Consider the following 14,734-nt stretch of genomic DNA (forward strand, 5'->3'; position numbering starts at 1 on the left):
TACAGTGAGTGTAAGACATCGGGGGTATACAGTGAGTGTAAGACATCGGGGGTATACAGTGAGTGTAGGACAGCGGGGGTATACAGTGAGTGTAAGACATTGGGGATATATAGTGAGTGTAAGACATCGGGGGTATACAGTGAGTGTAAGACATCGGGGATATACAGTGAGTGTAAGACATTGGGGATATACAGTGAGTGTAAGACATTGGGGATATATAGTGAGTGTAAGACATCGGGGATATACAGTGAGTGTAAGACAGCGGGGATATACAGTGAGTGTAAGACATCAGGGATATACAGTGAGTGTAAGACAGCGGGGATATACAGTGAGTGTAAGGCAGCGGGGATATACAGTGAGTGTAGGACAGCGGGGATATACAGTGAGTGTAAGACATCGGGGGTATACAGTGAGTGTAAGACATCGGGGATATACAGTGAGTCTAAGACAGCGGGGGTATACAGTGAGTGTAAGACATCGGGGATATACAGTGAGTGTAAGACAGCGGGGATATACAGTGAGTGTAAGGCATCAGGGATATACAGTGAGTGTAAGACATCAGGGATATACAGTGAGTGTAAGACAGCGGGGATATACAGTGAGTGTAAGGCAGCGGGGATATACAGTGAGTGTAGGACAGCGGGGATATACAGTGAGTGTAAGACATCGGGGATATACAGTGAGTGTAAGGCATCAGGGATATATAGTGTGTGTAAGACATCGGGGATATACAGTGAGTGTAGGACAGCGGGGATATACAGTGAGTGTAAGACATCGGGGATATACAGTGAGTGTAAGACATCGGGGATATACAGTGAGTGTAAGGCAGCGGGGATATACAGTGAGTGTAAGACAGCGGGGATATACAGTGAGTGTAAGACATCGGGGATATACAGTGAGTGTAAGACATCGGGGATATACAGTGAGTGTAGGACAGCGGGGATATACAGTGAGTGTAAGACATCGGGGATATACAGTGAGTGTAAGACAGCGGGGATATAGAGTGTGTGTAAGACAGCGGGGATATATAGTGAGTGTAAGACAGCGGGGATATACAGTGAGTGTAAGACATCGGGGATATATAGTGTGTGTAAGACATCGGGGGTATACAGTGAGTGTAAGACATCGGGGATATACAGTGAGTGTAAGGCATCAGGGATATATAGTGTGTGTAAGACATCGGGGATATACAGTGAGTGTAGGACAGCGGGGATATACAGTGAGTGTAAGACATCGGGGATATACAGTGAGTGTAAGACATCGGGGATATACAGTGAGTGTAAGGCAGCGGGGATATACAGTGAGTGTAAGACATCGGGGATATACAGTGAGTGTAAGACATCGGGGATATACAGTGAGTGTAGGACAGCGGGGATATACAGTGAGTGTAAGACATCGAGATATACAGTGAGTGTAAGACATCGGGGATATACAGTGAGTGTAGGACATCGGGGATATACAGTGAGTGTAGGACATCGGGGATATACAGTGAGTGTAAGACATCAGGGATATACAGTGAGTGTAGGACATCGGGGATATACAGTGAGTGTAAGACATCGGGGATATACAGTGAGTGTAAGACATCGGGGATATACAGTGAGTGTAAGACATCGGGGATATATAGTGTGTGTAAGACACCGGGGGTATACAGTGAGTGTAAGACATCGGGGATATACAGTGAGTGTAGGACAGCGGGGATATACAGTGAGTGTAGGACAGCGGGGATATACAGTGAGTGTAAGACATCGAGATATACAGTGAGTGTAAGGCATCAGGGATATACAGTGAGTGTAAGACTTCGGGGGTATACAGTGAGTGTAGGACAGCGGGGATATACAGTGAGTGTAAGACATCGGGGATATACAGTGAGTGTAAGGCATCAGGGATATACAGTGAGTGTAAGACATCAGGGATATACAGTGAGTGTAAGACAGCGGGGATATACAGTGAGTGTAAGACATCGGGGATATACAGTGAGTGTAGGACAGCGGGGATATACAGTGAGTGTAAGGCATCAGGGATATACAGTGAGTGTAAGACAGCGGGGGTATACAGTGAGTGTAGGACAGCGGGGGTATACAGTGAGTGTAGGACAGCGGGGATATACAGTGAGTGTAAGACATCAGGGATATACAGTGAGTGTAGGACAGCGGGGATATACAGTGAGTGTAAGACATCAGGGATATACAGTGAGTGTAGGACAGCGGGGGTATACAGTGAGTGTAGGACAGCGGGGATATACAGTGAGTGTAAGACATCGAGATATACAGTGAGTGTAAGACATCAGGGATATACAGTGAGTGTAAGACAGCGGGGATATACAGTGAGTGTAAGACAGCGGGGATATACAGTGAGTGTAAGACATCGAGATATACAGTGAGTGTAAGACATCAGGGATATACAGTGAGTGTAGGACATCGAGATATACAGTGAGTGTAAGACATCAGGGATATACAGTGAGTGTAAGACATCGAGATATACAGTGAGTGTAAGACATCAGGGATATACAGTGAGTGTAGGACATCGAGATATACAGTGAGTGTAAGACAGCGGGGATATACAGTGAGTGTAAGACATCAGGGATATACAGTGAGTGTAAGACAGCGGGGATATACAGTGAGTGTAAGACATCGAGATATACAGTGAGTGTAAGACATCAGGGATATACAGTGAGTGTAGGACAGCGGGGATATACAGTGAGTGTAAGACATCAGGGATATACAGTGAGTGTAGGACAGCGGGGGTATACAGTGAGTGTAGGACAGCGGGGATATACAGTGAGTGTAAGACATCAGGGATATACAGTGAGTGTAAGACAGCGGGGATATACAGTGAGTGTAAGACATCGAGATATACAGTGAGTGTAAGACATCAGGGATATACAGTGAGTGTAGGACAGCGGGGATATACAGTGAGTGTAAGACATCAGGGATATACAGTGAGTGTAAGACATCGGGGATATACAGTGAGTGTAGGACATCGAGATATACAGTGAGTGTAAGACATCAGGGATATACAGTGAGTGTAGGACATCGAGATATACAGTGAGTGTAGGACATCGAGATATACAGTAAGTGTAAGACATCAGGGATATACAGTGAGTGTAGGACAGCGGGGATATACAGTGAGTGTAAGACATCAGGGATATACAGTGAGTGTAAGACATCGGGGATATACAGTGAGTGTAGGACATCGAGATATACAGTGAGTGTAGGACATCGAGATATACAGTGAGTGTAAGACAGCGGGGATATACAGTGAGTGTAAGACATCGGGGATATACAGTGAGTGTAAGACAGCGGGGATATACAGTGAGTGTAAGACAGCGGGGATATACAGTGAGTGTAAGACAGCGGGGATATACAGTGAGTGTAGGACATCAGGGATATACAGTGAGTGTAGGACAGCTGGGGTATACAGTGAGTGTAAGACATCAGGGATATACAGTGAGTGTAAGACAGCGGGGATATACAGTGAGTGTAAGACATCAGGGACATATAGTGTGTGAAAGACATCGGGGATATATAGTGAGTGTAGGACATCAGGGATATACAGTGAGTGTAAGACAGCGGGGGATATACAGTGAGTGTAAGACATCAGGGACATATAGTGTGTGAAAGACATCGGGGATATATAGTGAGTGTAGGACATCAGGGATATACAGTGAGTGTAAGACAGCGGGGATATACAGTGAGTGTAGGACATCGGGGATATATAGTGTGTGAAAGACATCAGGGATATATAGTAAGTGTAAGACAGCGGGGGTATACAGTGAGTGTAGGACATCGGGGATATACAGTGAGTGTAAGACATCGGGGATATACAGTGAGTGTAAGACATTGGGGATATACAGTGAGTGTAGGACATCGGGGATATACAGTGAGTGTAAGACATTGGGGATATACAGTGAGTGTAGGACATCGGGGATATACAGTGAGTGTAGGACATCGGGGATATACAGTGAGTGTAGGACATCGGGGGTATACAGTGAGTGTAAGACATCGGGGGTATACAGTGAGTGTAGGACATCGGGGATATACAGTGAGTGTAAGACATCGGGGGTATACAGTGAGTGTAGAACTTTGGGGGTATATAGTGAGAGTAGGACAGCGGGGGTATACAGCCGTATCCGTGCACATGACAAGTCCTTCCCGATTGAATTAAGTGAAGTGAAATGGGGTTTAACGTCGCGTCCAAGATTATTGCACTTACATAGCAACGTGCATGCACGTGTATGTGTGTGTGGCTGCTTGTACTAGTCCGGACTGATGCCGATTTATAGTGCTAGCCCACTGAGATACCATGACACAGTATACTGACTCCGAGCCGACCAGTCCTTGTTTTAGCCGGTGTTTTACAGGGTAACAACAAGTACCATCTTTTAACGTCTTTTATGACGCGGCCGGGGATCGAACCCCGGACCTTCCGCTCTCCGGGCGGACGCTCTAGACCACGGAGGCGGTCCGACTGAATTAAGAATGAAGGGAGGTCACTTGTGCCAGAAGTGAAGACAGCTGCATTGTCTGATCGAACACACCAACTTACCACTCTACAGTTCCAGGCGAGTCCTACTGTCTGGGTGCCGCCGATCATGCCGACATTGGAAAAACAACTGCAACCAAAATTATGGATGTGCCTTTATGTTGCTTACAAGCGAGGAAGAACAACTGACAACTGAAATCATTTAACATACTTTGAACACATTTTCATTTTTTATGAACAGATAGCAGTCGTTTATAAATATATCACAAAAAGTGTTCCCCAAGTTAAGAATACAGGAAACTGTGGTGAATTAAAATAGCATTTGCCTCTGATTGTGGATTCGAATCCCGGTTCGCCGCGATTATGTTTCTAGGTTTGTCAGAACTGGAATACTGTTAAAAACGGCGTTAAACCCAACTCACTCCTTCGGTAGGTGAATGAATTCCAAGACAAATATTTAAATTTCGAGTAGTGACAGGCATGGTTGTTTGTGTTTAGTGATATCGCTATGATCTAACGGTTTCTTTCATGATAAAAGAAACAGCAGACAGAAGACACTTTCACATTTGTACTTGATCACTTATACATTGCGATATATTCTCAGCATATCATGTTGACAATCAATCTACCCGCCGCCGTTCTGGAAGCGGATCCTGTTCCTGTCCCTGGTGGTGGCCGGTCGGAAGGTGAGGCAGGTGTATCTCATCCAGTCTTGGATTGCAGCCTGGATCTCCTCGCGCTGGCCGCTGTCTGCAAGAGAGAACAGTCTCATACGTCACCTGACAAACAGTGGGTTGTCTCATACACCACCAAACACGTTGGTTGTCTCATACACCTCCAGACAGACACGTGGGTTATCCCATACACCACCAAACACGTTGGTTGTCTCATACACCTCCAGACAGACACGTGGGTTATCCCATACACCACCAAACACGTGGGTTGTCGCATCCACCTTCAGACAGACATGTGGGTTATCCCATACACCACCAAACACGTGGGTTGTCTCATACACCTCCAGACAGACACGTGGGTTATCCCATACACCACCAAACACGTGGGTTGTCGCATACACCTCCAGACAGACACGTGGGTTATCCCATACACCACCAAACACGTGGGTTGTCGCATACACCTCCAGACAGACACGTGGGTTATCCCATACACCACCAAACACGTGGGTTGTCGCATACACCTCCAGACAGACACGTGGGTTATCCCATACACCACCAAACACGTGGGTTGTCGCATACACCTCCAGACAGACATGTGGGTTATCCCATACACCACCAAACACGTGGGTTGTCGCATACACCTCCAGACAGACATGTGGGTTATCCCATACACCACCAAACACGTGGGTTGTCTCATACACCTCCAGACAGACATGTGGGTTGTCTCATACACAACATAGACACGTGTTGTCTCATACACCTCCAGACAGACACGTGGGTTGTCTCATACACCACAAGATACACGGGTTGTCTCATACACCACAAGATACACGGGTTGTCTCATACACCACAAGATACACGGGTTGTCTCATACACCACCAGAAAGACACGTGGGTTATCTCATACACCACCAAACACGTGTGTTGTCTCATACATCTCTAGACAAACACGTGGGTTGTCTCATACACCACCAAACACGTGTGTTGTCTCATACATCTCTAGACAAACACGTGGGTTGTCTCATACACCTCTAGACAAACACGTGGGTTGTCTCATACACCGCCAGACGAAAACGTGTGTTGTTTCATACACCACCAGACACGTGGCCCGTCTCATACACCATCAGACAGATGCATGGCTTGTCTTATACACCATTAGACAGACACGTGGGTTCTCTCATACACCACCGGACAAACATGTGAGATTCTCATACACAACCAGACAGACACGAGTGTTGTCTCATACACCTCTAGACAAACACGCGGGTTGTCTCATACACTATCAGACAAACGCGTGGGTTGTCTCATACACTATCAGACAAACACGTTGGTTGCCTCATACACCACTAGACAAACACGTGGGTTGTCTCATACACTATCAGACAAACACGTTGGTTGCCTCATACACCACTAGACAAACACGTGGGTTGTCTCATACACTATCAGACAAACACGCGGGTTGTCACATACAATATCAGACAAACACGTGGGTTGTCTCATACACTATCAGACAAACACGTGGGTTGTCTCATACACTATCAGACAAACACGCGGATTGTCTCATACACTATCAGACAAACACGCGGGTTGTCTCATACACTATCAGACAGACACGTGGGTTGTCTCATACACTATCAGACAAACACGTGGGTTGTCTCATACACCACTAGACAAACACGTGGGTTGTCTTATACACTATCAGACAAACATGTGGGTTGTCTCATACACTATCAGACAAACACGCGGGTTGCCTCATACACCTCTAGACAAACACGTGGGTTGTCTCATACACTATCAGACAAACGCTTGGGTTGTCTCATACACTATCAGACAAACACGTGGGTTGCCTCAAACACCACTAGACAAACACGTGGGTTGTCTCATACACTATCAGACAATCACGCGGATTGTCTCATACACTATCAGACAAACACGCGGGTTGTCTCATACACTATCAGACAAACATGTGGGATGTCTCATACACTATCAGACAAACACGTGGGTTGTCTCATACACTATCAGACAAACGCTTGGGTTGTCTCATACACTATCAGACAAACACGTATGTTGTCTCATACACCACTAGACAAACACGTGGGTTGTCTCATACACTATCAGACAAACACGCGGATTGTCTCATACACTATCAGACAAACACGCGGGTTGTCTCATACACCACCAGACAAACACGCGGATTGTCTCATACACTATCAGACAAACATGTGGGTTGTCTCATACACTATCAGACAAACACGCGGATTGTCTCATACACTTTTAGAAAGACACGTGGGTTGTCTCATACACCACCAGACAAACACGTGGGTTTTCTCATACACTACCAGACAAACGCTTGGGTTGTCTCATACACTATCAGACAAACACGCGGGTTGTCTCATACACCACCAGACAAACACGCGGATTGTCTCATACACTATCAGACAAACATGTGGGTTGTCTCATACACTATCAGACAAACACGCGGATTGTCTCATACACTTTTAGACAGACACGTGGGTTGTCTCACACACCACCAGACAAACACGTGGGTTGTCTCATACACCACCAGACAGACACGTGGGTTGTCCCATACACCACCAGAAACACGTGGGTTGTCACATACACCACCAGACACACGTGGGTTGTCTCATACACCACCAGACAGACACGTGGGTTGCCACATACACCACCAGACACACGTGGCTTGTCTCACACACAACCAGACAAACACGTGGGTTGTCTCATACACCACCAGACACACGTGGGTTGTCTCATACACTATCAGACAGACACGTGGGTTGTCCCATACACCACCAGAAACACGTGGGTTGTCTCATACACCACCAGAATGACACGTGGGTTGCCACATACACCACCAAAGACAGACGGGTTGTCTCATACACCATCAGACACGTGGGTTGTCTCATACACCACCAGACACACGTGGGTTGTCTCATACACCACCAGACAGACACGTGGGTTGTCTCATACACCACCAGACACACGTGGGTTGTCTCATACACAACCAGACAGACACGTGGGTTGCCTCATACACCACCAGACACACGTGGGTTGTCTCATACACTATCAGACAGACACGTGGGTTGCCTCATACACCACCAGACACACGTGGGTTGTCTCATACACAACCAGACAGACACGTGGGTTGCCTCATACACCACCAAACACGTGGGTTGTCTCACACACCACCAGACAAACACGTGGGTTGTCCCATACACCACCAGAAACACGTGGGTTGTCCCATACACCACCAGAAACACGTGGGTTGTCCCATACACCACCAGAAACACGTGGGTTGTCTCATACACCACCAGAAACACGTGGGTTGTCACATACACCACCAGACACACGTGGGTTGTCTCATACACCACCAGACAGACACGTGGGTTGCCACATACACCACCAGACACACGTGGGTTGTCTCATACACCACCAGAATGACACGTGGGTTGCCACATACACCACCAAAGACAGACGGGTTGTCTCATACACCATCAGACACGTGGGTTGTCTCATACACCACCAGAATGACACGTGGGTTGCCACATACACCACCAAAGACAGACGGGTTGTCTCATACACCATCAGACACGTGGGTTGCCTCATACACTATCAGACAAACACGTGGGTTGTCTCATACACCACCAGACCGACACGTGGGCTGTCACATACACCACCAAAGACACACGGGTTGTCTCATACACCACCAGGCACGTGGGTTGTAACATACACCACCAGACACACGTTGGTTGTCACATACACCACCAGACAGACACGTGGGTTGTCACATACACCACCAGAAACACGTGGGTTGTCTCATACACCACCAGACACACACGTGGGTTGTCTCATACACCAGAAAGACACTTGGGGCGGCATCCCGAGTACTCACTGAATGTGCCTGACGCTATTTCATATGGGATTGTGTTACTTGACCACTTGTTCCCGCCTCGGCCAAACCGGATTCCCTTCCTCTTGTGCCTGGTGCCTAGCCCTGACGAGGAGGAGTTCCTGGGGCAGGAAGAGAGAGACCTCAGAGTTCATAATGAGTATGTCCTTTGCACCGATAGTACCTACGGCCTATACACACAGCTGCACTATCCGCATCATCAGGACACTGTCACTACTTACGACCAATGATTTACATATACTCACAGCTGCACTATCCTTATCAACAGGGTGGTTTATCTATACTCACAGCTGCACTATCCATATCAACAGGATTATTTATCTATACTCACAGCTGCACTAGCTTTATCAACGGGATGATTTATCTATACTCACAGCTGCTCTATCCGTACCAACAGGATTATTTATCTATACTCACAGCTGCACTATTCTTATCAAAGGGATTATATATCTATACTCACAGCTGCACTATCCGTATCAACATAATGATTTATCTATACTCACAGCTGCACTGTCCGTATCAACAGGATGGTTTATCTATACTCACAGCTGCTCTATCCGTACCCACAGGATTATTTATCTATACTCACAGTTGCACTTTCCTTATCAACAAGATGGTTTATCTATACTCACAGCTGCACTATCCATATCAACAGGATTATTTATCTATTCTCACAGCTGCACTATCCTTATCAACAGGATGATTTATCTATTCTCACAGTTGCATTATCCTTATCAACAGGACACTGTCGGTACTTACGACCAATGATTTATCTATACTCACAGCTGCACTATCTCCGCCCACTGCTCCATGGGAAACACCATGTCAAGCTCCATGGTGACAGTTAAACTGTGCTCGTCGAACATAAAGTCAAACTGGTGACCTGGTGACAGAGACGATATATATATATATATATATATATAATGTGTTAATTTCAAAATTCAAATGTTTATTTTTGCACCAAACACTGACAACTGGACCGCCTGCATGGTCTAGTTGATAGTGCGTCTGCCCGGAGAGCGGAAGTATCCACGAAGTCGTATCCCAATTGAGTAGATCGATGCACATTATATCAATCACTGGATTGTCTCGTCTGTACCGCCGTCATATAACTGGACTATTGCTGAGTGCAGCGTTAACCATGTTCGATGGGCGACAGATCTGTCGAAATAGCAGACCAAAGGAATGGGGGAGGTGTCTAATCTAAACCTCGCAGTCCTTAGACTAATCACACGTAAGCCAGGGATACCGCGGGCTGTCAAAGTTGCTGTCTGAAACCGATTTCACGGGTGTGAACCAGACGAACATCATCATCTTACCGACGTGACGTTACCCGTGGACGTCCAGAACGTGGTCAGTCCGTGGTGTTGCCAGTCTGGTACCGACCCCAGAGTGACTGGATGGCGTTACGATGAACACCAAAACTCCGAACGACAACGTTTTGTGAAATTCCGGATTCAAGCATTATCAGACAGGCGAGGCATAACGTTCACGAGGTTTGGCCGTCAACAAAGTTGCTTTTCACAGTTATAACACTTCAACGATTTTCTCTGAGACCAGGTACAGTCAGGTTCATCATGGGTAATCATAACAAAGTGTGTACATGTCATTACCATGCATGGTTCTGAAAAAATAACAATAAATTTATTATGTTGTCATGGTGACTGATTTACGATACCCATTGTCTAAAGAACATTTAATTGCAAAGGCTCATTACCCTGGAGCCATGACATCTATATGCCTTGAAACATTTAATTGCTGTTATTTATTAGATGCTAATCCTATTTGTTAATCCCCATTTTTGTGTACATCTACCGTCTGCCATCCTGAACAGGATGTGCAAGTATGTCACTGATGATTTACTGTTTACATTTATATTTATTACTTACTAAATGTCAGGTGACCTTGGCTATATAAGCCTTGGTCCAGAGAGATAGAGAGGGGGAAAAAGAAAGGTCTTACCCTTAGCCTAGCTAGGGTTAGGCTGGGTGCTCCGGGGCACCTAGACACCAACCACTACCACCATGTGCTGACCTGGCACAGTGTCTTCTGTATGTATATATCTACATGTATAAAGTAAAACTGTATATACCGCAAGCCATCGTCTCCAAGTTGTCACTTCCTACTGAGAACCATACGTCGGCCCCTTGCATATACGAGTGTGCAAATCGTTCATTAATCAACGTCAGACCGACACGCGTTGTTAATATGTTAATGTGATTTGTTTTGGTGCACATACATTTCTTTTAATACATTTACACTTACTGCATACCTGTTGGTTGTTATGAGGGAGACTGTTACGTTAAAATGTCGTAATTTAAATTATAGCCCTTACACAGACAGTGGGCACAGGACGCCGAACTCCCATGCACGCCCCAAACCACTTGTTGAGAAGTACATGTAGTGAGTTACGTATCGAAAGTTTGAATTGATTCGTTTTAAATTAGTGTGTTTTTGTATTAAAAATAACCATTTAAAACGATATTTAAAGATATGCATTTGTCATGATAATGAATGTGATTTCGGATCTGTGCCATATGACACATTGCAAACGGTAGAGGATTAATTTGTTTTAAGGATTGACTGTGGATTTTTTCTGTTCATTGAGGTATGAATCGAAAAACCGATCGAGCGTGCACGTTTGCTGTTTCATTCCTTCTCAGCCTTCGGTCCGAAAGGGTAGATTGGACAATGAATATGCATGAATAAGCTTAATGTCCTGCGCATGACTATACACATGAGCAGAAAGGGAATAACCTCGACTGTAATTTTGGGATTCCCCCACATTCCGTTGAAATAAAAGTAGTCCGCTTCGGTGGGCGTGGCTTAATGTTTTACATTTATTGGGAAATCAATGCAATAACACGTGACCAATTCAGCTAATCAAAATGCAGGAATTACAATGAACACAACGAAAATTTAATTATGTATGTATGTATAAATATATTACCTGCACTACAGGTAAATACCTTCTGAATGGGTACCCTTCTACAGACTAAAACAACAATTATTACGGCCCAGTGCACGCAGTGCTGACTGCCTATTATTTCATATTAATACTGCCTATTACTATATATTAATACTGCCTATTACTACATATTAATACTGCCTATTACTACATATTAATACTCCCTATTACCACGTATTAATACTGCATATTAGTGGAATGAAGCAGTCCAACAAGAAATACTAGAAGTGATTGTTTGTACGAGGTCAATCAGTCAGGTGGTGGCTCCACAGCGACACGGGGAAGCGTACATCGTCATCCAGCCAGTTCATAACCATGTAGTCGTTGAATTCAATGGCTCTCTGAACTTCTGGCGTTGAGTCCATGTCCACCAGATTGTTGTATCCACTGTCGTGCAGCTGGATCTTCTTTATACTGGAAAGCAAGGCCTAGATCTTGGGTTTTCCTCCAAAGCGCATGTCTAAAGTGGAAGAAGCAGCCCTTCGTTTCGGCATCTGGGAAGTCATCTTCACTTGCACGGATTGTAGCAAGTTCCAAATCCGGCGCAACTGACAGACTGAGTCTGCTGCACTTCTGTCTTGATGAGGCTGATAGGTCTGCTGTACGTTTCTTTCTGGCGACCTGGCAAAATAGCACAGAGGAGTGGGTATGACACGGATCCAGTCCTAGCATGTATGATATAGACTTGGTCCCACAGGACAGGGCAAAGGGCTGGCCATCTGATGTCTGTGTCCACCCTCCTTCCATCTGAACTGCGGCTCGCGTCTGTGGCAGAACGGGTATGGTCTTCCTTCTGTGTTTGTACACAGCGCTACACAAAGATGGTAGGAATGGAACAGGTCGGAGTCCTGTCTAGTTCCTTCATCGTTCTACAGAGCATGCATCTGAGTGGTTTCATCGTGGGCTCTCTTTCTGATGGTGCTGATAAAACGGAGTTTGTTGCTATCGTCTGGAGGGTGGGAATCGCCTGCAGTGGTACCTCTTCATTTACATGTAGACCTGACGAACTTCAAGTGAATGCAGGTCTGTCTGTCTAGCAATATTCTTGTTATACAGGTAACCCCCAAGTAGCACTTGAGAGCTCCCCTTCTGTGACATGACAAACTCCACCTTCCTTAAACCAGCCATTGTATTACTCCATGCTATTGTTGTTGCTTTAAGTGCTTAAGAGGTCACCTTCTACATATTTAGCCCTCGATGAAATGTCCCTCTAAGGTATAATAAATGTTTTAAGCAATTGGTGTACAAATGGCGTCCAAATGTTAATTATGACAAAACCAAAGCTGTCCGTTTTAGGAAGAAATCTGTTTTAAGATCCTGCTGTAGTTTTCAGTTGTGGGATGTCCCAATTGCTTACAACAGTATTTACCGTTACTTGGGCCTGTGTTTAGATGAACACATGGATATGATGCAACAGGTAAGGAACTATGTCAATCAGCAAGTAGAGCCGTGTCTGCTTTGTACACAAAGTTTATGTATGCAGGGAGAATGTCATATGATGTTTTTTACCAAACTGTATAGGTCTCTTGTTGTGTCTGTATTACTGTATGGTGCCAGTATTTGGGGGATATATAAGTACCGAGAAGTAGAAATAGTGCAGAATTAGGCCTGGGGGATGTTTCTTGGAGTAAGAAAGAATGCGCCAGTTATTGCAATTAGGGGAGATATGGATGGCGTTCTTTTAATGTCAGTCAGAAAACAGATTGTTTTAGATATCTCTTTCGTCTAACATTCATGCGACCTACTCGCTTTCCTATACAAATTCATGAAAGGGCTGAACTTAAAAGGGGATCTTTAGGCTGTAGGGGTTTAAGCATGTCTTCCCAGTTTACTGGTGAACTTTTTATTGTTAATGGTTGGGAGTGTTAATCATGTTATACAATTTCTAATAAACAGCGATATTGAAAATTGGCGTATTTCGTTATGGAATGATACAGGTAAACTAAATAGTACTAAGCTTACCACATATTGAGCTTATAAAGCAACTTAAACTGTTGAACATTATGTTAAACATGTAATCTACAGAGACCACCCTCGTTTTATCCAAATTTAGATGTGGTATTTTATATATTGAAACCGGCAGATACTAGTATGCCAAGATTTCTTCAGAGAGAATTTGTAAATATTGGAGTTAACCAAATGGTGAACATGTTAATATGATTGAAAATGAATTTAGTTTTTTGATTCAATGTATTTTTTATGATGATTTGCGTTTCAATCTGTTTAATGCAACATTTGAAAATAATCCTTGGTTTTAAAACTTTAATGCTGAAGATAAATCTGTATATATAATGAACGAAAGTAAAATACAAAGCCTTTTTAGCCTCAATACTTTTTAAAATGTTTAGAAGAAGGCAAATGCTGTTATCTTTATTTCATGCAACCAAATATTATATATATTGTTTGCATTTTATTTTATTTTACATAATTTGATTTTAGTGTCTCAATGCCAAATTTGTGGCTCGAGGCACTGTATTAACATGAACATATCATGTATATTTAACATGTTCAAGTACGTGTGACAGATTAGTCTTCACTCTGTTTTATACCTTTTGACATTAAATGTGTTCACCTACAGTTGAAGAATTAATAAAATAATTAGTACTCATCTAATCCTATAATCCTATCACTTGAATCAATTTGACTCATTTCTTTGGCCGTAATCAGAAATTATGTGATCAGT

The 14,734-nt window shown here is 44.4% G+C and overlaps 1 protein-coding gene across 1 annotated transcript in view; it reads right to left on the minus strand.

Moving 5' to 3' along the window:
* LOC124123560 (zinc metalloproteinase nas-13-like) overlaps window positions 1–14,734 on the minus strand; it is a 29,196-nt gene that overhangs the window by 13,055 nt on the left and 1,407 nt on the right. The window contains exons 3-6 of the mRNA XM_046486752.2: window positions 9,867–9,966; window positions 9,066–9,184; window positions 5,112–5,232; window positions 4,546–4,612 (exon numbers count right to left, since the gene is read on the minus strand). Coding sequence (XP_046342708.2) covers window positions 4,546–4,612; window positions 5,112–5,232; window positions 9,066–9,184; window positions 9,867–9,966 — 407 coding nt within the window. The remainder of the gene's footprint in view (window positions 1–4,545; window positions 4,613–5,111; window positions 5,233–9,065; window positions 9,185–9,866; window positions 9,967–14,734) is intronic.

Source organism: Haliotis rufescens, unplaced genomic scaffold (genome assembly GCF_023055435.1).
Source record: "Haliotis rufescens isolate VD_foot unplaced genomic scaffold, xgHalRufe1.0.p SCAF_4, whole genome shotgun sequence".
In the NCBI taxonomy this organism is placed as follows: domain Eukaryota; kingdom Metazoa; phylum Mollusca; class Gastropoda; order Lepetellida; family Haliotidae; genus Haliotis; species Haliotis rufescens.